We start from the raw sequence: 27,913 nt of genomic DNA on the forward strand, positions 1-27,913 counted from the left end.
TCACATGCAGTTTGCTTTCTTCTTGTCTCATAATAATTTTGGTATAGATTTTTATGCTTGAAAATGTTTAATTTTTGTCATTTACAGCATCACTGCAGACAATGTGGAAATATCTTCTGTGCTGAGTGTTCAGCCAAAAATGCCTTAACTCCTTCTTCCAAGAAGCCTGTTCGTGTCTGTGATGGATGTTTCAATGATTTGCAAGGATAATGGGTTATCACAACTTCAAAGTAAATTACAGTAACATTAGATTTTTAATAAATGCACTTAATAGAGGTCCTGGACTACTACTATTTGATTTGGACAGTGGTTGCAAAACTAAACCAAATTAGAATTCGTATATTTTGGAATGTTATCAAGTAAAATTCTTCTATTTTTGTGAGACTTGAGTTCATCTTTCTCCATTTAACCCTGGAACAGCTTTCATGCCAAGTTTAGAAGTAGCCAATGAAATGTAAATAAATTTTGGACGGAAAATAGCAATGTATTTTTTTAAATATAATTTCATTGTTCAGAAATGATAAGAATACACTTCCATAGCTGCTGCTTTCTCCCAAATGTAGTGTATGGGAATGTACATAGGTGATGTGACCCTATCAGATACATTGCACAAGAACATCAGTTATATTCAGTATGCTCATTATAAAGTCATGCACAGAACTATAAAGCTTTCTTTTTTCTTATATATAGGTCCATAGCTCAGTTGCATTGTTACAAATTTACTACTGAAGTGTTCTAAATACAGATTATGTTTAAATATGTATTAACCATGAATTCAAACATGGTTTTTATGTTAACTATATTGATTTAAGTTCTCTTGGGTGAATTTTATGGCAATCTCTTTAAAATTAATTTGCTTATTTTATGACTATCCATATTTTATCCGTATTATGGCTATTCTTGGGCACTGGGATGACCCAGAGGGATGGTGTGGGGAGGGAGGAGGGTTCAGGATGGGGAACACATGTATACTAATTAAATAATTTTCTATTAAAGAAAAAAAAAAAGAAAAAAAAAGATTAGGGTTAATTTTTCTTTTCTAACTGATTTTTAAACTCCCACATATTCTTAATTAAAAATCCTACAAAACCTACCAGCCTCACCCCCAGTTGGAAGGTGAATAACATAAATTGTGTAATAGTCCTATTCTGTTTAAGTAGGAAGTCTTCTGAGATTAGCTTCCACTTTATATCCTCATTTTGTCTCTCCAGCATCTTCAGGAATCTGAATTTGCTTTTTTTAATGGATCTTCTTTTTTGAAGGTAATTTGGTTTAACCTTTTCAAGTATAGCTCAGCTTCACTGTAATTGTGTTGTAGTTTTGCATCTTAAAGCTAGTAACTGGTATTGTTATAGTCTTATCTGTGAAAACAAATACAAAATGGCAAGGAGACGTTAAATATCCTGTTTTATATTTTCTACGTAGCTAACAGGGAAGAGTTTTTTAAAGTTTTGAACTTGATTTATATTTTAAAGGTTCTAAATTTGGGGTTTCATATCAACTCTGTATCTGTTTACTTCGCAAAAATACTGCTATGAAATTACCTTGAAATAACAGTTGGATAATAGAGTATCGCCAACCCCTATATTAAAATCAGAACTGAAACAGAATGATTAATTGAGGGTAATTAAAAATTGGCTTATTTGTATGCTAAACAATGGAATTAAACTTTATAGTCTTAATTTGGAAAATTGGAAAACATCTGAAAAGTCATTAATACTGGTTTGTTACTCTAAGAAGAAATGTAAAGTTATGTGTTCACTCAGTGCAGTCACTGGTAATGGGGGAGGGTGGGACCTAGTAATCCATTTACAGTAAGTGCTTTCAGGTATCATGCTGAAATGAAATTATCATGTTATATTCTTCCTATAATGTATACAAACTAAAAGAGATTGCCATATATTCATTAATTATTTTAAAAACCCATTTAAGTAAACTGTTGTCAGTAGCTATCAAGGGCCCTGACTGAGTCCCTGGACTCAGATAAACATAACATCCTTGAGCATAAATATTGAAGAAATACAATGGTTCCTTATTAAAAATAAGTTGAATAATAGAAATTATGCATTTTCATATACTTACAATTCAAATACTCTTAATTCTACACTTAATTATAATTGATAAGCATGTTGGAATAACATTCACAGCACAGTTACTCTTTTTAATGATAATGAAACTTCATGAGAAATTTCTTGAAATATTTGTTCACTTCATCTCCTAATTGGGTGCACTGAAGGCCTTTCCCTGTCTTGTTCCCCCTGCCCACATACTCATAAAAAAATTGTGGGGACAACAAATACATATGTGTTTGAGTATTTTCTACTTTTCATCTAGCTAATCTTGCTTTATAAGCCCCAAATAATTTGACTACATATTAAGTAGAAGTGAAACCTAAAATTTAGCTATTAGTCTCACCAACAAGGTGTTTTGGAAACAGAAGGTTTTCTTTTTAATTAAAAAGTCATCCTCTTAGTGCTTATTGGTTCTACATTTTAGATGTCTGCTAGGACTGTCAGTGATTTAGAGCTGGCACATGGAGTCCCAGCTCTAACGCAAAGCATATTGGCATCACATGTTAGTAAATTCTAAGCCTCAGCACAGAAATATGAGTTAATAATCAAGTCTTGCTGGGTTAGTGTACAATAAACTATACCTACGGAATTTTTAGTAGAAGACAAAGCTGCTGTTATAGGATTTTGAAGAAAAAAAGAAAGAGGGAAACAAACACAAAAACCTCAATGCAATGTATAATTTTGTTCAACTACCTCTTAATGTGGAATTAGTTTAATAGTTTCCTCATAGTAATGTTAAATAGTAACTGCCAAATTTGTTAGTTCCCCATCTCTGTTGAAAAAAATTATGATTATTTTATAGTTTGGAGAACTTTAAAGAGACTTTTTTTTTTTTTTACCGTGCATTTGCATAAAGATGTTTAAGTGGAGAGCAAATTATGATCATATATTTTGATATTATTCATGACCTATTTGGCTAGTTTTTTTTAAATGCACTTTGGCTATGAAACCCTGGATGATTCGATCCATAAGATTTACATGTGCCATCAGTTTAGTATGCCTAGACATGAGCTTGATGGATGGCATTGTGTGATGATATAACGTGCCACACTTTATTGTCTTAATTGCTCTTTGCCTGAATTTTAATGATCATTGTTGCAGATGTGAATATTGTGTATAAACTTACTAAATTTATGTAAAATTGTATAAAATAGAATTGGAAATAGCTAGGTTCTGTGTAGAAGTAATGAATTTATTGTAACATGACGCAGTTATGTCTATGACATTCTGTACTTCCTGAACTGGATCATATTCATAGCCTCTGTAGATACTTTTGCATGAATATTTTCTCCCTTAGATTTTGGACTCAATGTATTGTCTACTGTTTGTGATCATGTAGTTGTGCCTTATTTGTGAGAGAGTTTAGCTCAGTAAATACTGCGGTTTCTAAACTCAGTGAGTGGAAGATTATTGATTAGAAATGTAACCTGATAAATTACATAACATTTAAATCTGTATAAAGAACAATGGAAGGATCCTTTATTGAATTGTTGCTTTTTTAAAAAAAATGCTAAAGACATTAAAAATCATTTCTTTCTAGTATATTCTGTGACTAAATTATTTTGTCAAATTATTTAAAAAGATAATAATGTAAAATGGCTCTTACCTTGTTTACAGACTTAGAACTTTGCAGTTGTATATAGGCAGTGGGTGTGCTTTAATGTTCAGCTTAGAATAGTAATTAAGTTCATAATTTCAAGAGAAATTACTAGTGCTATTTTGCTTGAGACATCACCTTTTCACTCCATTATTGCAGAGAATTAGCAAAACAAAAATATTAAACAATATTAATCCTGTTTCATTGTACACTTAAATTTAATAGCTAGGTGACCACTTAACATTTTTCTGATGGCTTAATGTGCTGTTGCTTTTTGCTGTCCCCCACCCTCAGGAAGCAAAGTTTTAGAAGTGATTTTTCAGTTTACTCTAATGTGTTATTCTCTGAAAAGAATGTATATATCCTCAAACACTTATTAGATGTGTTCTTTTGTGAGCTTTATAGAATTCCACTTCAAATACATAGCGTATTATTTAAATTTTATTGTGGTAAGAACAGTTAATATGAGATCTACCCTCTTAAGTATACAGTATAACAGATCTCCCAAGCTCACTCATATTGCTTAACTGAGACTTTATGGCCCATTGATTGATTAGGAACTCCCCATTTCCCTCTACCCCTTGGCAACTATCATTCCACTCTTTGAATCTATGAACTTGAGTATTTTAGAAATCTCATATAAGTAGAATCATGCAGTATTTGTCTTTCTGCAACTGACTTATTTCCCTTAGCATAATGTCCTCAAGCTTCATCTGTGTTGTTGCCTGTTTCAGAATTTTCTTCTTTTTCAGGGCTGAACAGAATTCCATTGTGTGTACATACCAGTTTCTTTATGCACTCGTCTGCTGGTGAACATTAAGGTTTTTTCCACATCTTGGCTATTGTGAATAGCGCTGCAGTGAACATAGGAGTGCTAATATTTCTTTGTATATAGCATATTCTACAGCTGTTTCACATCTTAACTAAATTTACATGTTAGTCTTTTTTTCTCCCTTTAATGAGATTTAAGGGAGAAATTAGTTTTTATACCTACGTGTTTAGTGGCCTCAGGGAACGAAAAGGAGTCTTGAGAGATCACTAGTCCTAGTCCACTGCTCTTTTCCTAGGTTGGCTGATCTCTAGAAATCCTTGCAAGATGATTTTTCTCTAAAAAATACATAAATTAGTTTTCATCTCTAAGAACTTAAAATTTGTTCTCCTATACTTTGCCTTTTTTCTTTCTTAGGCTCTGACAGTAGTTACTGGTTTCCCTTTCATTTTCACTTACTCCTAATAAATATGACATTATTACACAGGCTGTGACCCTCCCTTCTAATAGTGCTTGGCCCTTTAAAAGCGCTATTATGCTACTACACTTGTCCACACTGCCTGGTTTACATGGTGAAACGTGCATTCTTCTCAAAGAATTAAGTGTTCACATGACCTTCAAGCGCCATCCTCTCTATCCCATTCTCCAGCTTAAGGAGATCAGTTTAAGTATCATTCGTCTTGCAATCCAAGTTGATAAATATACTACTTCCATTTTGGAGACTGCAGAAGGTACTATGTCTGAAATTGTCTCAAATGAAAATCACAAATTTCAATCTGAGAATATGAACTAATTCCTTACCTGCAGTTAACAGTATATTCCACCATGATAATAATTCAAGCTGCCTTTCTTGGTAACAATTATAATGATGTTTTAAGTCCTGCCAAATAAGATGCAGTGACTGTACTGTGCTAACTCACACACACATTGAAAACCAGAAGGTTTTATGACAAACGCCATTATTCAAAAAGTGAGATTTAGAGACAGATATGCTACTATTTCTATGAAACCCCCAAGTAAAACTTAATTAGTAAAACTAGAACAGATAATTGCTTTTTTCTCAAAACAATGGAATTTAGTCTTTGGGATTTTCTCCAAGTTAAGAGTATTATAAAGTATACCTGAGATAAGTAAACTGTTGGAGACTAGGAAGTTAAAAACCACTACTAAGATGAAGACATTATTATTCATTGCCTAATATGTTAAAAGAGCAATCCGACTTTGTATGAGGTAGGACTGTAGAGCAGTAAAACTGATTTATAAGCCGGGTAAGAGACTTGGTTTCATTACAGATGCACATAAAAGAAGATGCTAGAATTCATATCAGACCAAAGCAGTGGGCATTGTTTTCCGACACTGCATCCACCAGATCATCCACTACGAACTGTAACAGCCTCATACTTCCCTCGCCCCCCTTTCAAGCCTGACTGAAGCATTATGAGATACTCCAGGATATCAACATGTGTATACTTAACAAGAAATTCCTCAGGGTTCGAATTTGTTGAAGCCATTATTACTCTACCCTGAGGAGTACCTATGGCTCAAACTCTGAAACCCTTTAAAATGCTTATTCGAGGCCACCCCTAGGTCAGGCGCTACAAGTTGGAATGAAGGAACACCTTGACCCCTAATGTCTAAAAGGCGCGCTGCTTGGTTGAGGTGCCTAAATTCCCGAGGGTTCTGCAGGCAAAGGGAATGAGGACAGTTTCTTGGTTTCTTGACTCTTGGTGAAGCGAGAGATTGCTGCTGTTATTTGTGCTATCCATGTTCTCTGTTAAAGAAAAAATACAGTGAGACTGTTAAACTGACAATTTCTCACATATTTGGGTTAATATTTTCCTTTGTATTTGTTGACTTGATCTTTAAAACTGAAGACTGATGAAACATTTGCCTGTCTCCCATTTTCTGTCTTAATTAGAATGTATCATAAATACCTCTAATCACATGAATGCAAATGGATTAGATGAGTATGGTATTTTGGATAAACAGTTGTGAGTAATCAAGAAACCATAATAGTTAAGGATGACTAATTACAAAGATGAGTACCGGGAATGCAAGTAGTTTGAAAGTTGAATTTCTTAAATTTCCACGTCGTGTGGAAATAGAAGTTTTTAATCCGCTGGCATAACTTGAAAAACAGACTGAGAGAAGAAGTCGAGTCCTTGAAATCAATGCAGCCTTCCAGTAATTGGCCACACTGCTGTCCTGATGAAAGCCTATCAGGGAAAGGCGAAAATGGAGACTCCTAAGACAGAGACACCAGAGCCAGGTAGGCAGCTGCCCTTCAGCTCCAGAGCTGTAGAAACAGGGACCTATTTTCAAAGAGAAGACTCGGTGGTTTATTACTGCAGGAGCCCCTCACTTAAGCTGGCATCATACTGTTTGCATACAGGGCTTTGAAACTGATTAGAACATCTTTAAAGCATGCAATCCAAAGCAGTTGTACCCTCCTTTCCCACAGACCTCCCAGAAGTCAGAGGCAGCTCTTGAGCTGCTGCTGCAGGAGAAACGAAGGAGGCTGTGTCAACACTGGGGATGTGGGAAAACGGTCAGTGCTGCGGTTCCTGAGCCTGATGTGGTTAGATATTCATATCCTTCCTGTCTTCCCAACTAGACAGAACTTTACTTTCACTGTTTCTTAATGAGTTTGGAGTGAGATTTTTTTTCCCTCTTACGTCTGAAGAATGAAAACCTACAAAGCTGAAATACATACCTTGATGTTTTCTGTTTGGGCCTGTAATAAGAATGCTGCTATACATTGTCGGTATCTGTTTTCATGTTGTATGAGGAAAGCATTTCTCAGTCCAAAGACTAGAAAAAGATTAAGGACAAAACAACAAAGCAATCAATATGAAATCCATAGTTTCTCAGCCTAAGAACCTGGATTTTTGTTTATTAATGTGTGGGAATTTTCTGTCCTATGTCTATGAGAGCGCCCACTTAACTATGCAGACCTTTTCTTCCTTAGCCAACAACTTCCGGGACTTGATGAAATACATTTGTGGCTTAAGTGATGGGAAATGTGTTCCTCCCCAAGGAAGAAGCTTAGCGTATTAGACAGACTTTGTAAAAAATAATGTTTCTTTGACCACCGCACCTCCCACCCCCAACTCCTCTTTTTGTACTTAAAGGGAAGTTAATCATCAAGACAAAGGTTAAACAAATTAAGATGTGCCAAACATACAAAAACCACCTGAATGCTTCACAGCAGTCCAAGAAAAGCCAAAAAAAAAAGACTCAAATAAAATCCAACATCGACCAAATTATGTGAAATGTAAAACAAAAACAAAAAAACGTTGGCATGGTTTCTGTGTTTGAAAAAAAATGGTCTGTTCTGTCGTTTCCTAGCAGATTTCCCTGGGAAAGCAGATTTCCTTTCTTTTTATTAATATAGCTGGAGCTCTTAAAATGAAAGTCTGTCCTTGAATTATTTATACAGCACCAGGAATAAAGTTCTGCAGCCTATATATTCTTTCTATAGTCAATTTATGTTTAGGAACAAAGCCAAACCAGGTCATACCAAGTATTACAGAGAGGAAGATAGGATGCCTCTTCCTGGCTGATCATTAAGCTGATGCTTGTTCAGTCATTATTCCTATTCCTTGAAGTTTGCAGATTTAATTCATACTCACTGAGGCAAGTTGAGCCTCATTTCAGAATTGAAGCAAATATGAGACTTATTTTCTTAACTGTTAAGAACTACTTAACTCTTACAAACTATAACAGTCTAACCCTCATAATTCCTAAATTCTACCACAACAAAGCCTGACAAGGTCATGAAATTTTGTCCAGCTTTTCTGGGGTGAGATAACTTAAACCTATTAAAATGACTTACTGGAAAAAAGATCTGGCTGTGTTTGTTTAACTGCCTGATTTTTCTCCTTATAAATTCCCTGCAGCAAGTGAGGCTTTAAAGATCTGGTGGTGGTTCTTGGCTGGATTTCAGAATCCATTTTCCTCACAATTGTATCTGTAGTTCTCAGTTATTTAAGGTATCCCTCATCTGTTTGGTTTTGTAATATGACTACTAAAGATTTCACAAGCAAAAGTACCTGGGATGGTGAGGCTTATAAGATAAAATAAGGTAATAATAAGAAAAGGAGTAGCTCTTTTCTCCCTGATGTTCTAATATAATTAACAATAGCTGACACCATTTATTAAGCACTTACTATCACTAGGCACAGTGCTATGTATTTTTTCCTTATTGTCATTTAAACCACACATCGACTTTATAAGATAGGTCAACTTACCTTGAATCACCAAAACAATCTTGAGAAAGAACCACCTCGGTGCTGGAGGACTCAGTGCTCCCCGACCCCACACTATACTGCAGTGACCAAAAGAGTACGTATGGTTCCAGCACAAAAGAGACGCACAGATCAGTGAAAGGACAGAAAGCCCAGAAATCAACCCATGCACCTATGGCCAATTAATCTGCAGCAAAAGAGGCAAAAATATATAGTGGAGAAAAGACAATCTCTCCAATAAACGAGCTGGGAAAACTGGACAGCTATGTGTAAAAGAATGAAATTAGACCACTACCTAACACCATATACAGACCAAAAAAAACAGAACCTCAAAATGGATTAAAGACTTAAAAGAAAGACTGGATACTATAAAACTCCTAGAGGAAAACATAAGTGGGATACTCTTTGACAAAAATAGCAATATTTCTTTGGATGTATCTCCTAGAGTAATGGGAACAAAAGCAAAAATAAATGGGACCTAATTAAATTTAAAAGCTTTTGCAGAGCAAAGGAAACCATAAACAAAAAGACAACCTACAAAACAGGAGGAAATATTTGCAAATGACGCCGCTAATAAGGGATTAATTTCCAAAACAACTTACACAACTCAGCGTCAAAAAAGCAAATAACCTAATAAAAAAAGGGCGGAAGACCTAAACAGGTATTTATCCAAAGGAGACATACAGATGGCCTAGGGCACACAGCGAGATGCTCAACATCACTCGTTATTAGAGAAACGCAGATCTTAGCTACTATGAGGTGCCACCTCACATAGGGCAGAATGTCCATCATCAGAAAGTCTACGAACAATAAATGCTGGAGAGGGTGTCGAGAAATGGGAGCTCCCCCTACACTACTGATGGGAATGTAAATTGCTGCATCCACTATGGAAAATAGTTCTTTAAAAAACTAACAATTACCCAGCAATCCTATTTCTGGGTATATATCTAGAAAAGACAAAAACTAAAATTTGAAATGATCCATGCATCCCAATGTTCATAGCAGCAGTATTCTAGTAGCCAAGACATGGAAACATCCTAAATGTCCTTCAACAGATGAATACACACACACACACACTGGAATATGACTCAGCCATAAAAAAGAGCGGTGCCATTGTGCCATTTACAGCAATGTGGATGGACCTAGAGATACGTAAAGTGACATCTCAGCAGAGAAAGACAAATACAATATTTCTTATGGAATCTAAAAGGATACAAATGAGCTTATTTACCAAACAGACTCAGAAATAGGAAAAAAAATCCTGATTATCAAGGGGAAAGGTAAGGGAGGGATATATTAGGAATTTGAGATTAACAGATACACAGCACTACATCAACATCGTGTCTGACTCTTTGCAACCCCACGAACTGTAGCCTGCCAGGCTCCTCTGTCCATGGAATCTTCCCGGCAAGAATACTGGAGTGGGTTGCCATTTCCTCCTCCAGGGGATCTTTCCGACTCAGGGATTGAACCTGCATCTCTTGTGTCTCCTGCATTGACAGGTGAATTCTTCACCATTGTGCCACCTGGGAAGCCCCACTATATCAACATATAAAACAGATAGAGAGGCCTTCCCTGGTGGCTCAGTGGTAAAGAATCCACCTGCCAATGCAGTAGACACGGGTTCGATGGTTCGATCCCTGATCCAGAAGACCACACGTGCTGCGGGGCAACTAAGCCTGAGTGCCGCTATTGAGCCTGTGCCCTAGAGTCCAGGAGCTGCAACCACAGAGCCCGCATGCTGCAACCTACCGAAGCCGGTTGCCCTAGAGCCTGTGCTCTGTAATAGAAGCCGCTGCAATGAGGAGCCTGCACACTGCAATTAGAGAGTAGCCCTCACCTGCTGCAGCTAGAGAAAAGCCCATGCAACAGTAAAGACCCAGCACAGCCAAAGAGAAATGAAATTAAAAAGACATAAACAACAAGGACCCACTACACAGCACAGGAACTAAACCCTTTGGTACCTTGTCATAATCTATAATGGAAAAGAATCTGAAAAATGTGTGTGTATAAAATGGAATCACTGCTGTATACCTGGAACACTGTAAATCCACTACATTTCAACTTAAAAAAAAAAGTCAACTAATGCCAAATGAGGACACGGATTAGGTGTATTTTTCTAAGGTCACACAGCTTGTGAATGATATAGCCAGGATGTGAAACCAGGTTTCTGTCACTTCAAAGCACAATCCCTTTTTTTTCAGACTTTATTCTGTTTCACCCTACAGCTCTTCTGACTCAGACACTGTATCTGAACAGGTAAAATAATGACCAATGTTAATATTTAAAAACAAAAATGAAATGATAGTGACAAAAAGTAACAAAACATGGTGAAGTATGGTTTTAAAAAGGTATTGATTTTATTTAAAAAAGAAAAAAAAGGAATACAAAAGATAACACATGCATCTCCTAAGGGAATCCTGGGATGCCGGGTTTCCCACAGAGTCCAGCTGTCTGGCGGGGCTGAGGCTGACCTGAGCCCAAGCTGCTTCCCTCTCCTGCTGGGGGATCACACGCCTTCCTCTGCTCACATCCATAAATCCCAGCAGAATCTTCTAACTATGGCCACTCTAGAAAGAAGGCTGTGTCCCTCTGAGATGCCCCGTTCTAAGCTCGCTCAGGAAAGCTCTCTGGTTTATGCAGATTTTGGCCTCTAATCTAAGAGGCCTTAAGGCCTGCCTAGTTGTTTTTCAGCAAAGCTTCTATTTCTCCTAAGTAAAACAGGAGGGAAGCAGAAGGCTCTAGTTGGGATGCAGGTTCCTCCCACCCCACTGGAGCCCGGCTGCTCTTGGGGAGAGTTTGGATACATTCAGGATTTAAACATTCAAATATGCAACCCAGTTACATAACATACTGATGTACAGTGTGGCTATTATTATTACCACTGGCGTCTTCACAGTGCAATGTTGCTGTGCCATGTATAGGCTGGTCCCCTGCTGATGACTAGGGACCAGCTAGCCCAGGGCTGCTGAGCTGGGTGCTACAGGGCTTGCACCGTCCTCCCTGTTCTCCTCTCCTCCTGGGGCAGGAAGGCATTCTCCTCCTGCTGTCTTTGCTGGTCTCCTATGAGCCTGTACCCAAGGCAGAAAGAGGCCTGCTTCCTTTCGAACACTGCTGCCTCCCACTCAGTACTAAGTCAGCCAAGATGTCCTTCAAGTCCCTCAGAGACCCAGGGCTTTCCTGACAGGATGTACTGATCTTTCATTGTTCTGAGGACTCCATCTTTGTGACTCCAAGACACTTACGGAGTGCCTGGTTCTCAGGAAATGCTTGAAAAACAAAAATATATATTTCTGATCTATACACGTGTGTATGTATGTACATACACATATTTATATGCTTATTTCTGGTATTTTTCTAGAGAGCAATTGCAGTAAAATATCTTAGGCTTTCCTAGCATGTCTTGGTTTACCAGTGCTTTAACAACAGCATTGGTACTAAAATGATTAACAGACCTAATAACAGTCATCATTTATTGAGTGCTTTACCTGCATTATTTAATTCTCATGACAACCAACTGGGGAAGATATTATTTTGATTTTATCAAGATGAATTATGAACAAAGCTAGTGGAGGTGATGGAATTCCAGCTGAGCTATTAAAAATCCTAAAAGATGATGCTGTTAAAGTGCTGCACTCAACATGACAGCAAATTTGGAAAACTCAGCAGTGGCCGCAGGACTGGAAAAGGTCAATTTTCATTCCAGTGCCAAAGAAGGGCAATACCAAAGAATGTTCAAACTACCATACAATTGCCCTCATTTCACACACTAGCAAAGTTACGCTCAAAATCTTTCAAACTAGGCTTCAGCAGTATGTGAACTGAGAAACTTCTATATGTACAAGCTGGGTTTAGAAAAGGCAGAGGAACTAGAGATCAAATTGCCAATATTCGTTGGATCATAGAGAAAGCAAGGGAATTCCAGAAAAACATCTGCTTCATTGACTACACTAAAGCCCTTGACTGCATGGACCACAACAAACAAGTGGGAAATTCTTTAAGAGATGGGAATACCAGACCACCTTACCTCTCCCCTGAGAAACCTGTATGAAGGTCAAGAAGCGACAGTTAGAACTGGACATGGAATAACTGACTGGTTCAAACTTAAGAAAGGAATATGACAAGGCTGTATATTGACATCCTGTTTATTTAATGTATACTTGATGAGGGTGAAAGAGGAGAATGAAAAAGCTGGCTTAAAACTCAATATTCAAAAAACTAAGAGCATAGCATCCAGTCCCATTACTTCATGGCGAACAGATGGGGGAAAAGTGGAAACAGTGACAGATTTTATTTTCTTGGGCTCAGAAATCAGTGTGGATTGGTGACTGCAACCATGAAATTAAAACACTTGCTCCTTGGAAGGAAAGCTATGACAAACCTAGACAGTGTATTAAAAAGCAGAGACATCACTTTGCCGACAAAGGTCCATACAGTCAAAGCTATGGTTTTTCCAGTAATCATGTATGGATGTGAGAGTTGGACCATAAGGAAAGCTGAGTGCCAAAGAATTTCAATTTGTAGGGCTGGAGTGCTAGAGAAGGCTCTTGAGAGTCTCTTGGACAGCAGGGAGATCAAACCAGTCAATCCTAAAGGAAATCAACCCTGAATATTCATTGGAAGGACTGATGGTGAAGCTCCAATATTTTGGCCATCTGATGCGAAGAGCTGACTCACTGGAAAAGACCCTGATGCTGGGAAAGACTGAGGGCAGGAGGAGAAGGGGGCAACAGAGGATAAGAAGGCTGGATGGCATCACCAACTCAATGGACATGAGTCTGAGCAAGCTCCAGGAAGTAGTGAAGGACAGGGAACCCTGGCGTGCTGCATCCATGGAGCTGCAAAGAGCTGGATATGACTTAGCGACTGAACAACATCTGTGGCTTAGAAAATTTACATATTGAATTGCACAAAGTTTGGAGGTTTTTCCATAAGATCTTACAGAAAAGCCAGAATGAACTTTTTGGCCAACCCAATACCTTGCACACAGGGTCACACAGCTAGCAAGCAGCAGAGCTGGGTCACCCAAGTGTTGGAAGCAAGTCCAATACTCTTTCCATAACTAGCTTGTAGAATGGGTGATATTTAACTACACAGAAACTCAGTATTATCTTTGTTGAAGCTTTGAATTGGATTCATGTCCTGCTATCAAAAAAAGCCAACATAAAACTCTGGGATGGCAGAGATGAGCTGAATGATGACCGTAAGACACGTACCTGACACGTGGAGTGGATCGAGACCTCTGACAAGCAATCTGTCTAGTGGAATGGGCTGGTCGATTACCGTACATGAACCCCCTTCTCTGATTACTGTTTGCAGCTCAGCAGTGAGTGAAGGGCACATTAGACCAGGGTCTGAGCCTCCGAGTTTCTGAAATTTAGGAGGAAAATAAGGCAAAAAATAAATAGGAAATAAATACTGACACACATACTTACAGCACATCCTTAAACAAACTGATTTTTAAAAACAATTGTTTGAAATCCAGCTTACTACTCTTTTAGGATCTTGAAAGCATTTCCCAAAGTACACAGTGATTTAAAACACAGTGTTTCTGAGCCCCAAGTTTAATCACCTGAATAAATAAATGGTCACTTCCATAACTTGGAAACATTAAATCACCATCACATCACCAGAAAGATCTTTATTTCCAGTATTCCTCTGTAGTACTGAATTAAATGAATGAGAAAGAGGAGCCTCATCTGGGCCCACTCTATGAGATCTTACACTAAAATCTAAATAAATAGATTCCATGCTTTATGATTTATAAATAGCTGAATTGTTTTGAATATATATGCTAAAAGAAAAAGGATGTCAAAAATTGTGATGTACATGAAGCAATTTGTGCATTAAATAGCAAAGAGAAATTAAAACACAACATTATTTCTTTTTCCAAAAAAATAAATGACACCTGATGTCTTCTCTGGGTGGTTATTTCTGCTCCTGTGAAGTCAATAAAATTCTCAGATTTATCAGACAGAAGAATTTAAAGGGGAATTTAAAACAGGTAACATTCCTTATTTTAGAATCAAGTTGTGAAGCATGGAAGCAGAATATTATAACATGGTCAGTAATGAGTCAAGGGCTCTGATCTGTGCCATTATGTAAAGAGAAGGTAAGCTGTGCTTCATGTCAGGTTTTGGAAGGGGACAGAGATTTTTTTCAGGGCTTGACCTGTTCGGACATGCTAGTCTGGCAGCTAAAAACAGGAGGTCATCCAAGTTTTGAAACTGACTCTCAGTATCTCCAACAGCCACTCCCTTCCCAACCAATCAACTATTCACAGATTGATTAATGGGTATCTATTTTATTGCTTGTGAGCTAAGTCATTTCAGTTGTATCCAACTCTCTATGACCCTGTGGACCGCTCCTCTGTCCACAGGATTCTCCAGGCAAGAACACTGGAGTGAGCTGCCATGCCCTCCTCCAGGGCATCTTCCTGACCCAGGGGCTGAACCTGTGTCTCTTATGTCTCCTACACTGGCAGGCGGGTTCTTTACCACTAGCGCGTGGGAAGCCCATCTTTTTCTATTGCGTATAGGCCCTTAAATTATTTAGTTTAACTAACCAACATGCCACTTTCCTGGTGGCTCAGCGGTAAAGAATCTGCCTGCTAATGCAGGAGACACAGGTTTGATCCCTGGGTCAGGAAGATACCCTGGAGAAGGAAATGGCAACCCAACTCCAGTATTCTTGCTTGGGAAATCCCAGGGACAGAGGAGCCTGATGGGCTACAATCCATGGAGTCTCAGAAGAGTTGGACACGACATCGACTACAACAACAAACAACAGAAACCAACATGCCATCTAGAAGCTTAGAATATTAAAATATCCGGGAGATCTAGTCTCATGATCTTAACATCTGTGTAAGGCTAGCTATTGAGTAAAAGAGTGAGTGGGTTACAACATTAAGTATCTCTGGTGGCCAAGGAGAAACTGCAGCTCTTCCCACCTCTAAGGGCTGCAGAAAAGGCCCCTTCCTGAAAGCACTTGCATCAGTCAGGGGACAGACTGTGAAATGGGAAAGTGGTGGAGCATGAGACCCGGGGCTTAATGGGGAGTAGCGACAACAGTACTAACAATTAATACCTAAAGAGAAAAATCCCTAGTCTTAGAAGAGACTTTGTGGCTCTAGCCCTTGGTGACTCTTTTTTTCCCATGATGCCAACTGTACATCTGTTTGGCATCTGCAGTTCTTAATTACAGGTAGACTCTGAGAGACCGGGGCCCCTTCCCACGTGCAGCTCCCTACATCATCCCTTCTCAGGAAGGAGGTGCCCTTTCAAACCAGAATGCATTTGGCAGCATTTGGTTTCAAGAGGCGCCCTGCTCCGACAGCTTTCACTGTGGTGGACAATGTGGATGAGGAAACGGCTGATGTGGACAAAAGGATCTTCATTTCTTTTGTGGAGGCTGGCCAGGCATAAAGTCCTCTGGCTTCTGGGACTCACCTCAAAAGTATATGGGCTTGAGTCATTCTAAAACTACACACACCCTTTGGCATCCTTATGAAATGGGGCTTGCTTTTGTTACTGATGTTTTTCAGTTCAGACCTCTATGATGGAAAAAGCCAGTATTTTTAAATGCCTCCATTTTATGGAGGATAAAGTCCGATTTGAAGTACATGAATTTTTTCTCTTTTTAACAACTTATTCAGAAATATTTTTATAAACTCATTCAACAGACTTATTTAGAAAACAACAGACTTTTACCTTTTTGTTGCGCTTAGTTTTCGTAACTAAGAGGAAATCATCAAAGAGAAACAGATAAACATCTAGGAATCTTGTGCTTTCTGAGGAAAGAAAGAAGATGAAATTGGGGCTGGAAATAGCAAGCAAGTTTTTTTTTTTTTTTTTTTTAAATCAAAGAAACCCTTTAGAAAACAACATAGAACAGGGATCTGGGTGCAGGAGGCTCAGGACTCAGGGGGCTCCAATCACGTGGGTCAGAAAATTGCATTACAACTGAGCTGATTTCTCCCTAAAGCAGAGACCTGGTGTGAGCTCACACTTCCAACTTTAAAGATACTAGTGATGCATTTCATGTGGATCTAAGATAACCTGGGTGATATCTGTAGTGGTTTCAGCTAAGCCTAGGACACATCTGTTGATCAACAGGACACCAGCATTTTTGCCTTCTGACTCATCTGGCTGTCACTGGCAAAGGGAAACATTACTAGAGAAAAGGCACTTTGTCATTGCCGTGGAACTGCATAGCCCCTCAATTCTTTGCGGAAGCCCAACCCCCATTGTGTACTCAGAATAAGGAACTAATTAAGGTCAGATGAAGGCTTAAGGGAGGACCCCAGTCTGGCAGGGTGAATGTCATCCAAGACACACCAAGGCACGCGCAGGCTCTCTCTGCCACGTATGGACGCTGAGAAAGCTGGAAAGAGCGCTCACCAGGAACCACATTAGCAGGCAACTTGATCTTAGACTTCCAACCTCCAGCACTGTGAGAAATCAACGTCTCCTGTTTAAGCCACCCAGCCGGTGGCATTTTGTTATGGCAGCCCTAGCTGATTAAGAGAGTCATTAAAACAATTTGTTTCTCAAGTTTTGCAATGTGTCTATACACGTTTAAAGTCTTCATGTAGCTTTATATTCACAACCTTTTCTTAATTTCACTTTTGATGATAACTAAAGGCAAATAGGCTTTTCTGCTTTTTCCTAAGAAGGAGACAGCAGTAGAAAAGAAAAATATTAGAGAGATCGCTCCCCTTCTGGATTTAACTCTATCCCTTAGAAATTAGAAAAAGAAATGGTTAAATTTAAATGATTTTAGAGGAAAGGGTAGTCCTTTCAGAGGGTGATGTGACGGCACTTGAAATATACGAAAAATCAAGTAAATATTTTTTATTATTCTATTTGTTTATATTATTCTAGAAGTTCTTTCTTATATACCCTGGAAATACAATGTCTAAGGTTAAATTAATAGATACAATATCTAACACTCCCCTTCTTTAAGTTTAGAGGAAAGATACTTCCTATATTTGTCCAGAAGAGAAATTAGATATTTTATTCAATCTTGAATTATCCTTGAATATTTTTTAGGTGTTTTCCGTCTCTACTAGAAACTCCTTTTGGCAAAATGGGCTGTGGAAAAGACTGCCGGTGGTCTCTCAAAAACAATTCTTATTTTGTAGTCATGAAATTTCCAAGTTTTAGTGGGTAGATGTTTACTTGTGAACAAATACATGCGCCAGCTTTCCTTGTAGCTGAATGTGACCAAGTGACTAAATTCTGACCAATGGGATATGAATTAGAATGCAGGCAGAATTTAGTCACTTGGTCACATTCAGCTACAAGGAAAGCTGGCGCATGTATTTCCAAGCAGCCAACAAACACTGAGCACCACGGTGCATCAATGATTAAGGCAGAATCTTGCCTTCTAAGAGCTTTAATAAAAGCTTTAATTTAATAAAAGCAGACACATAATAAACACAGACAAGATTTGAGATGAATTCAAGAACTGACAGTGCTAAAGTAAATACGGGATTATGAAAAAGGATGACTAAAGAGGGACACTGTAGGCCTAGAGTATTCATATTTACTATCCCAGGAGTCTGAAGCTGTGGGTAACACCAGTTCTGAGGCTTACTAACTTGTGCAGTTCTGACTGGGTTAGGTCTTCCTCTCACCGAGCCTGAACTGTGGGGTTCTCATCACACTGCTGGGCTTCCCTGGTGGCTCAGCTGCTAAAGAATCCGCCTGCAATGCGAGAGACCTGGGTTCGATCCCTGGGTTGGGAAGATACCTGGGAGAAGGGAAAGGCTACCCACTCCAGTGCTCTGGTCTGGAGAATTCCATGGACTGTACAGTCCACGGGGTTGCAAAGAATCGGACGCGACTGAGCGGCTTTCACTTCGCTTCATCGCACCGCTAGGGGACGGAGCAGCACCACCGACTCGCCCCAGTTCTGCAGCAGCAGGAGCAATGCTCTCTAGGTACCACAGCTAGCTACTCGGCCATCATACTGGCCTGAACGTCACTCATTTTTCTATTTAGGAACTCCAATCTGTGGGGAGCAGTGCATTTGTGAAGGTTATGTGCCGGCATGAATTCCAATGGGAAGCTGGTTAAACTTCTCAAGTTATAAAAACTTGTACCTTCTGGGAATGAGAAAATGCATTTATTTAATCTTAACACCACAGTTTTTAGGGCTAGAAGAAATTCTGAAATGTATTAGTAGTAGGTATCACTGTTATCATTGTTATTACCATTGTCATCACCAACATTTACAGAAGAGATCAAGGAAATTTAAACAATTTCCCCAAAGCCCACCGTTGGTGCTAAAGCCCCTAAGTCTTGGTCCAGTGCTTTGCCCATTCAAAACAATATCCTATTTCTTCTAATATTATTACCCCCACCACACTTCCTTGCCAGCTGAGTCAAAGTCCCAGTGACTAAATTTGGTATGATGACACCTCCCCCTCTGATGAAACCTGACTAACAGCATATACTGTTAGGCAGGAGCCTGGTGTTACTGATATTTACACAGGTCTTCCTTTTCGATCCACACCCATTTCTAACATTTTAGGATAGGCTAGTGCAACTCACTGTGTTGGGGAAGTTGGTGGACACAGGGAAGAGGTGAAATAAAATCTCTGATAATTCCAGGCGGAGGCCAAATTTTGGAGGGAAAGTCATAAGACTGTACACAGAACTGTGTTTCGCTTCCTTACTTTAGGTTTTGGTTGGATTTGGCTTTGTCACAATGATCTAGTTATTTCTGAAATTGTAAATGACATTAAAGAAGGTGTAAAACTGTTATCTCCTCAAAGGCAAGTGGGGGCAGGGGCGTCTGCAGGTGGAGAATGGTTGGAAAACAAAGGCCCAGGCTCTTCCCACCTCACCTGCTTCGCTGTGGAGCCTTCAGGTTGGTCTCTCTGCTTTGTCTCCTCCAGCCACTTTGCATACTGCTTTTTGGAGCTCATTCTTCAATAATTTTTAACCTTATGTCCCTGCGTGAGGACTCAGTGGCTTCCTGCTCTCTGCAGTTTCCTTGCTGGATCCCTGTGGCTTCCAAGGCAGTCGCTAAAATTCTGGAAGCCAGCTAGGCTGAGGCAGCCTGTTGGCTTGGGTCTGAATGTGGCCATTAACTTGCCAAGTGCCCTGAATGTATTATGGAACTTCCCTGTATTTGTCCTGTGATATGGGATTAAATGTAACTTCTCTGCATAACTCACTGGCAGGAGAAAATGCACGCAAAACTCCTTTGCTGTGAAACATTGGGCGTGTCTATCTTCCTGAGTGGGCAGGGGTTATGTCCCAAGCTGACATCTAACACTATCTTGAAAACAGAGCAGGTTCTCAACAGATGTGTACTGAATAAGGACTTACTGCCCAGCACCCCCTGCCGACAAGATCTCAGATGGCTATAAACATGCAATCCCACATCCCTCAGGGCTTCATACACTGTGGGTGCTCAATCGAGATTTTGTGAAGCAATGAATCAATGAATGAAAGCAAATCTTACTTCAGCTGGGCAGCCCTTTCTGATCATGATATTGACTGAGCGCTGACTCTCTACCAACTATTCTTTCAAGAGCTACCAACATCCATTAGCTCACTGAAATCCTCACAGCAAAGAGGGGAAACTGCAGCGTGGGGAGAATGCTGACCAAGGCCCCAGGTCACAGAGGCAGCAGAGGTGGAGCTGGGAAGGGAGCCTGGCAGCTTGGGCACACCCTCCTAACCATGGGGGAGCCTCCTCGTTCAGGCGGCCTCTGTCTCCAAGCCTTTTCTCGTGCTGTGCTTTTCATTCGGGATGTCCTTCCACTGACCTAACATCCTTCTATTCTTCACCAGAGACCCCCTCCAGTCCCACGGGTCACAGGGAGCCCTTCGGGGGTACTCCAGCATTGGGCTCGCTTTCGGATTCAGACTGCAGGGTTGCTTACTGTGGCAGAGCTTCTCAACTCGAGGGAAAGGCTTATCCAGAATAGTAATTCTCTATCCTCCAATCCTGTGCAGCACAAAGTGTGTTATATAACAGATTCTCAGTCAACACTGACAGTCTGACTGTCCAACTTAGTGAGGGTGGGAACAGCTGATGCCGAGTGTTTACCAGATTCCAGACCTTGAGCTTGAAGATGGAATATGGCAGCCCACTCCAGTATTCTTGCCTGGAAAATCCCACTGACAGAGGAGCCTAGCAGGCTACAGTCCATGAGGTCGCAAGAGTCGGACACAACTTAGCGACCACCACCACCACCAGATCTTGAGCTAAGCTCTTCACTTGGACTTCAGTCTTATAAGATACACAGTTACCCCATTTTAGAGTCACCTTGTAGTCTGATCAAGCTGGAGTCTGTGTGACTCCACAGGATGCTCTCTGATTCACATCTGCTGTCACCTTGGCCACAAGCAAATGCAATTCCTGCCACCCTTCTATTAGCCACAGTTGGACAAGTTACAAGGTAGCAAGGATGTTGGGTTTGTAAAGGAAGCAGTTATTTACCTGCAAGAGTCAGTTTTCCTTCATAGAGAAGATGTCTGTTGGTTGGTGACAGGATGTTTTCTGCCATGTGTTCTTTAAAAATGTGTTTCAGGCACTGGGAAAACAAGAGAGACAATCAAAGAGATGTTAGTGATTAGAAGACAGCGCATTCCAGGAGCTGCGGCAATGCGACCCTGTCTACAAAGCTGGAGACATTTGGAAATGCCAGTAAGTGGGCATGCGGCTGGGGAAGAATGGGCAAACCTCTCAGAAGGACCAGCCTGGGAACGGCGTGATGAGTCCAGCCGCCCCACCACACACAATGCCATGTGGATGAAGGCTTTACATCTGCGAGACTTACAATTCTGGTGGGCAGCTGGGGACTATGTAATAAGATTAGCGTACTTCACTCAAATGCCAAACTTCTGGCAAGGGATGTATGTTCTAACTGACCCCTTTTGTACCTCTGGAATGAAAAACCTTTTATCTCGATCCCAAAGTGGAGGCCACACTACAATCTCCTGTAGATGTCTGAACTTCTGAAAATTGTCAAGCCACTTCACTTTTCCTTCAAGATCCTCTAAAAGACAAGACACATACAATATATTTTTAAATGTATGAGACATTACAGCATAAAATTTAACCAAGATCCATAGAAATCATTCAGACACTGAACCCCTGGAGGTTCATTTAACATTATTTCTCACTGTTTGAACACCTTAGAAAAACTCACTAATTTGAAATCAGCCTCTTGCAGAGAATATGAAGCTGAACTAATTCAGTAAATTGTAAACGTGCATTTTTATTTCAATAATACTAATAATGCCCCTGGTAGCTCTCTCATACTCTCTGCATCATACAGCTGATTATAGGAAGGAAAAAAATCAGACTAACAAGGACAAGCATATCTTTGTCTTAATCATAAAACACACATTCCCTTTATGGTAAAGTTGATTATGTCTTTTGGTAAGAATGTGTTTTTTCTTCAAAGTTTAGTTTGAAGAAAAGTTCTCGTCAAAGAACTTTTGAAAACAAAGAAAAGTTTTCTTCAAAGTTCTTCAAATACTAGTTTCCCAGTATTTTTAATAACATATTGCTATTGAGGTTTTGAAATGAGTTTTGAAAATATGGAGGGCAAGTCGTAGACCCATAGAATCTATGGTTAGGGGAATCTTTGAGAATTCACTATCTTTAAGCTCATAAACTTAGAGGAAGGCCACAGGGATCTCTTTCCTCAACAATGAAAATTCAGATTTTGTTGAGAAATTCCTGGAAGAGATGCTATCTTCCTCACAAACCTATCAAAATGAGTAATAATCTTAAAAATTACTTTAAAATTTAAAAAAGTCTGTTTTTAATTGAATTTCCTGTCAATCAATTTGATAAGCTTAATTCTAGTTCGTTGGGTAGGTCATTAGAGAATTTGAACAAAAACTTTTAAAAAAGGGGAAAAAACTCCTAATTGAGTGGTCATTTTATTTTTAAATATGAAAAGAAAAAATATATCATTTCTGTACAGCTGGTAATTATCAATTTGAATTGTTCCTTTTTGATGCTCCCTAGGAAATCTTTTATGGACACCTATCATGGATTTCTTTATTTGGATTTGACTATACATAGCTACCAAATAGACTTAAATTATTACAGGGCTTGCTCTTTTATCCCCTAATTTCAGTTCTAAATATTACAGTTGGCATTATATTTAGATTGGCCCTCGATTTCAGTGACCTAAAAAAAAATGACGGTGGTACTTTATCCTCCGGAAAGGCTTTTCATGCTGTTTACTTCCATTTGCTTTGTGTGTGGGCTCAGTGTGGATGTTAAAAACAAAGTGCCTTCATCATCTGGGAAGTAGAAGTTTTCCTGCCTGAACTCACATCTGAAAACCTTGGAGACGGAGCCACGGCTTGCCTGACCCCTTAGGAGTTAGGAGTTCTCACATGGTTGGCCAGGATGTGAGTGGAGCCCATTGTTTTGGGTGTGTTTGATTTACATTGCAAATTCAAAGTCAAATCCACATTTCCGAGAGCCCGTGACCTCAAGCCTATGGAATTACCTCCTAGGATGGAAGCCCAGCTGGTTCCCAGGAGCCACAGGGCCCCCCAACTCTTTGACTAAAGCTGACACTGGAGCTCTGGGTCCCTCATCTCAGGGACTTACGGATTGCCTTTTCCACCTTTTCCTTGATGGAGTAGATCATGATTTTCTCCGTAGAGTCTGTACTCCTTTTCCAGATATTCTTCAGCAACAAGGGGTATCGAGTCAGCCTGTGCAGCGGGGCCACGAGCAGCTCAGGCAGGTGAAGGCGCCTGCACTGGTCATGTTGCTCACACCACTGGGGAAGGCAAAACCAGGCCTGTCAGAACACTGCTTCTCCTATTGGGGCACACTGAGGAATCTGGACACAAGCAAACCTTAGGAGATCTCACTCAGTACTGACAGCACACCTGTGAGCTTGCTGGGAAAAAGTGTAAGGACTGAATATTCATTGGAAGGACTAGATCTTACTTTTGAAAATCCCATATTAAACCGTCTTAGCAAGCATTTATCTACTAGTACTGAATTCAGAATCTCAAATGGGTTTATTTTTTTGCAGTGTGCTTACGAAGTATTATACACACATTCCAGCCTTGTTCACCCTTCTGACCGACTGTGGTTTTCCCTTTTCCTCCTCCTGGGCCCTCGGGGTTGATTTCTGGGTTTGCCAGCTCTGCTTCCTCCTTTGCTGCAGTGCAGTTAGGAAAACTGAGAATCAACACTGGGTGGGGAGGAAGGAAAAGGAAGGAGTCTTGCTTGTTGGGTGAGTTCCTTAACTCGCCTCTGTTGGAGGGAATCAGGATAATGAGAAAATGAAGGTGAAGAGGCTAAACTGATCTACATCATATAGAAGAGAGATGAGAAGAAAAAAGACACAGACGGTTGTCAACAGGGAGAGTTTGTTCAAGGAGGCGGCTGCCAGGTGTACATGCAATGGGGAAGACATGAAAGGAAATTTTAGTAAGTACTGCTACAAGTCAGGAGAAGGCAATGGCACCCCACTCCAGTACTGTTGCCTGGAAAATCCCATGGATGGAGGAGCCTGGTAGGCTGCAGTCCATGAGGTCACTAAGAGTCAGACACGACTGACTTCACTTTCACTTTCCACTTTCATGCATTGGAGAAGGAAATGGCAACCCACTCCAGTGTTCTTGCCTGGAGAATCCCAGGGACGGAGAAGCCCGGTAGGCTGCAGTCCATGGGGTCGCACAGAGTCGGACACGACTGAAGCGACTTGGCAGGCAGCTACAAGTCAGGCCTTACAAATGGCTGAGACAAGAAGTGAAAGGCAAAGGAGAAAAGGAATGCAGAGCTCCAAAGAACAGCAAGGAGAGATAACAGTCTTCCTAAGTGAACAATGAAAAGAAATAGAGGAAAACAACAGAATGGGAAAAGACTAGAGATCTCTTTAAGAAAACCAGAGATGCCAAGGGAACATTTCATGCAAAGATAGTAACAATAAAGGACAGAAACAGTATGGGACCTAACGGAAGCTGAAGATAGTAAGAGGTAGTAAGAATACACAGAAGAACTGTATCAAAAAGGTCTTAATGACCCAAATAATCAAGATGGTGTGATCACTAACCTACAGCTAGACATTCTGGACTGTGAAGTCAAGTGAGCCTTAGGAAGCATTACTAGGAACAAAGCTCGTGGAGGTGATAGAATTCTGGCTGAACTACTTAGAATCCCAAAAGATGATGTTGTAAAAGAGCTGCACTCAATAAACAGCAAATTTGGAAAACTCAGCAGTGGCTGCATGACTGAAAAAGGTATTTTATTCCAATTCCAAAGAAAGGCAATGCCAAAGAATGTTCAAAGTACTGCACAATTGCACTCATTTCACATGCTAGCAAGGTAATGCTCAAAATCCTTCAAGCTAGGCTTCAATAGTATGTGAACCAAGAACTTCCAGATGCTAAAGCTGGATTCAGAAAAGGCAGAGGAACCAGAGATCAAATTGCCAACATTTGTTAGATCATAGAGAAAGCAAAGGAATTCCAGAAAAACATCTACTTCTGGTTCATTGACTACACTAAAGCCTTTAACTGTGTTGATCACAGCAAACTGGAAAATTCTTAAAGAAATGGGAATACCAGACCACCTTACTTGCCTCCTGAGAAACCTATATGCAGGTCAAGAAGCAACAGTTAGAACCAGACATGGAATAATGGATTGGTTCAAAGCTGGGAAAGGAGTACATCAAGGCTGTATATTGTCACTCTGCTTGTTTAACTTCTATGCAGAGCACATTATGAGAAATGCTCGGCTGGATGAATCACAAGCTGGAATCAAGACTGCCAGGACAAATATTAATAATCTCAGATATGCAGATGACACCACCTTAATGGCAGAAAGTGAAGAGGAACTAAAGAGCTTTTTGGTGAAAGTAAAAGAGGAGAGTGAAGAAGTTGGCTTAAAACTTAACATTCAAAAAACGAAGATCAATGGCATCCTGTCCCATCACTTCATGGCAAACAGGTGGGGAAAAAATGGAAACAGTGACAGACTATTTTCCTGGGTTCCAAAGTCACTGTGATGGTGACTGCAGCCATGAAATTAAAAGATGCTTGTTCCTAGGGAAAAAATGCTATGATAAACCTAGACAGTGGGTTAAAAAGCAGAGACATCACTTTGTTGACAAAGGTCCATATGGTCAAAGCTGTGGTTTTTCCAGTAGTCATGTACAGATGTGAGAGCTGGACCATAAAGAAGGCTGAACACCCAAGAATTGATGCTTTCGAGCTGTGGTGTTGGAGAAGACTCTTGAGAGTCCCTTGGACAAGAAGGGGATCCAACCAGTCAATCCTAAAAGAAATAAACTCTGAACATTCATTGGAAGGACTGATGCTGAAGTGCCAATACTTTGGCCACCTGATGCAAAGGGCTGACTCACTGAAAAAGAACCTGATGCTGGGAAAGATTGAAGGCAGGAGAAGAAGGGGACGACAGAGGATGAGATGGTTGGATGGCATCATCGACTCAACGGACATGATTTGAGCAAACTTTGGGAGATAGTGAAGGAGAGGGAAGCCGGCATGCTGCAGTCCACAGGGTTGTGAAGAACTGGACACAGCTTAGTGACAACAAGAACACGCGTGTAAGCCACAGCCACTACCCACCACCCCATTTTGCTGGCTCCATTCTTTTCTTTGGAAGAGAGCGCTTTCTCTTTTTTCCCCTCTCTTCCCTTCTCCAACTTTCCCCCTTTTCTCTCCTAGCCTCAAGCTTTGCAATTGTCCTTGTCTTCCATACCCTCCTACCCTAACAGCTATATCACATTTCTTCTAAAAACTTCCAGGACTCTTCTTTACGGGAATTCTGCCATGCATCTTTCCCACTTCCCACCTACAGATGGCAGGTCAGAAAAGTGAGGCCAGAGGGGCACAGAGGACGGAGCTCTAGGGGCCAGGCTTTAAGGCTGAGGGACCACCTCCCCTCCCTGCACCTCAGACTCCTCTTCTATAAAATGGGAGCAGGTATTAGATGACTTCCTAGTTTTCATCCAGCTCAAAATGATTGTGATCCTCACTGGGGTTGAAGGGATGAAGGAAGCAGAGACTGCAGCCACGAAAGAGCTAGGAACAGAAGGAGTGGAGGAAAGAGGTGTGGGAAGGCCGTCGTCATCTGTGGCCTTCAGTTTAGTTCAGTTGCTCTGTCGTGTCCAACTCTTTGCGACCCCATGGACTGCAGCACGCCAGGCCTCCCCGTCCATCACCAACTCCCAGAGATTTAGTGGCTGATTTCTGTTCTGAGTCACTGGCAACAGCATTCCAGCACTACCTGCTGGTCCTCGTGGGAAGCTGGGGAGCTCCAGTAATTCATTTCTCATCAGCAGTGAGGGATTCCCTTAAAACACACAGCCCCGGGTCACTGCTCCAAATTTCTATGCCGTGGGCAACAGTTCTGGTGGCCAGCACCCACTGGTGTTCAGGGTAAATAGAAAAGCACTGAATCTCCCTCAGATAGCAATCAGAAAAGAAATACCAGTGGTAAATAATTTAGACAAAAATCCAGGCAGAGATACACAAAATATTTATAGTGTTTTGAAAGGTCTCAGAAGAGTGAAAAAAAGAAAAGACATTTGATGATTTAAAAGTGAACCTATAACTTTTTCTTCCATTTCTCTGTTGGCTTTACTTTTCATGTCTATTAGGGAAAGAAAAGAAACTCTGTCATGAGAAATGGGATATAAAAGTCCTTTTCCTGGATGGGTCTAGATGAGTGGAATCTGCTTCAGCTTGATAATAAATACATTTGTATATAGTTGGAAGATCAAGATCGTGGAATAGAAGGACACAGACCTCGCTAACTCCCACAAGTACATAAAAAATACATCTATACGTGTACCAGTTCTCACAGAATACCTACTGAAATTGCTGGCGGAAGAGCTCATACAACGAAAACTGCCAGGAAGATCACCATGCAACAAGGGAGGATGGGATGCGACCTGTACTCCTGGGAGGGAGCTGCGAAAGAGGAAAGGTTCCTTGCCCTAGGAACAAACTTTGCTGCATAGATCAGCCGGAACAGAACGGAAGCGTCAGAGGCTCAGAGAAGAGTGCAGCAATTGGCTTCAGCAGGCAGAAAAGAGAGACCAGCACACCTGGTCTCGGCCACCTTGCTGCACTCCCCAGCTCCATGCATGTGTCTGCGACTGCGGGTCGGGGCTAGGTGCTGAATCTTGGGTTTCAGAGGACAGATCTGGGCAGAGGACTGGGGGTGGCCGTGCAGAGAAAGCCTGAAGGGGCCA

General features: G+C 40.5%; 2 protein-coding genes across 6 annotated transcripts in view; one reads left to right on the top strand and one right to left on the bottom strand.

Moving 5' to 3' along the window:
- Positions 1–977, top strand: part of EEA1 (early endosome antigen 1) — a 128,136-nt gene extending 127,159 nt beyond the window's left edge. For both annotated transcript variants that reach the window (XM_010839708.1, XM_010839709.1), the window contains one exon: positions 88–977. In XM_010839708.1, coding sequence (XP_010838010.1) covers positions 88–210 — 123 coding nt within the window. In that variant the 3' untranslated portion in view covers positions 211–977. The remainder of the gene's footprint in view (positions 1–87) is intronic.
- Positions 970–27,913, bottom strand: part of PLEKHG7 (pleckstrin homology domain containing, family G (with RhoGef domain) member 7) — a 92,288-nt gene continuing 65,344 nt past the window's right edge. For all 4 annotated transcript variants that reach the window (XM_010839703.1, XM_010839704.1, XM_010839705.1 and 1 more), the window contains 7 exons: positions 23,284–23,458; positions 21,588–21,703; positions 21,145–21,238; positions 16,395–16,474; positions 13,902–14,055; positions 7,152–7,249; positions 970–6,209 (listed from right to left, as the gene is read on the bottom strand). In XM_010839703.1, the coding sequence (XP_010838005.1) occupies positions 6,102–6,209; positions 7,152–7,249; positions 13,902–14,055; positions 16,395–16,474; positions 21,145–21,238; positions 21,588–21,703; positions 23,284–23,458 (825 nt within the window). In that variant the 3' untranslated portion in view covers positions 970–6,101. The remainder of the gene's footprint in view (positions 6,210–7,151; positions 7,250–13,901; positions 14,056–16,394; positions 16,475–21,144; positions 21,239–21,587; positions 21,704–23,283; positions 23,459–27,913) is intronic.

This window comes from Bison bison, unplaced genomic scaffold (genome assembly GCF_000754665.1).
Source record: "Bison bison bison isolate TAMUID 2011002044 unplaced genomic scaffold, Bison_UMD1.0 scf7180017864133, whole genome shotgun sequence".
NCBI classification, from domain to species: domain Eukaryota; kingdom Metazoa; phylum Chordata; class Mammalia; order Artiodactyla; family Bovidae; genus Bison; species Bison bison.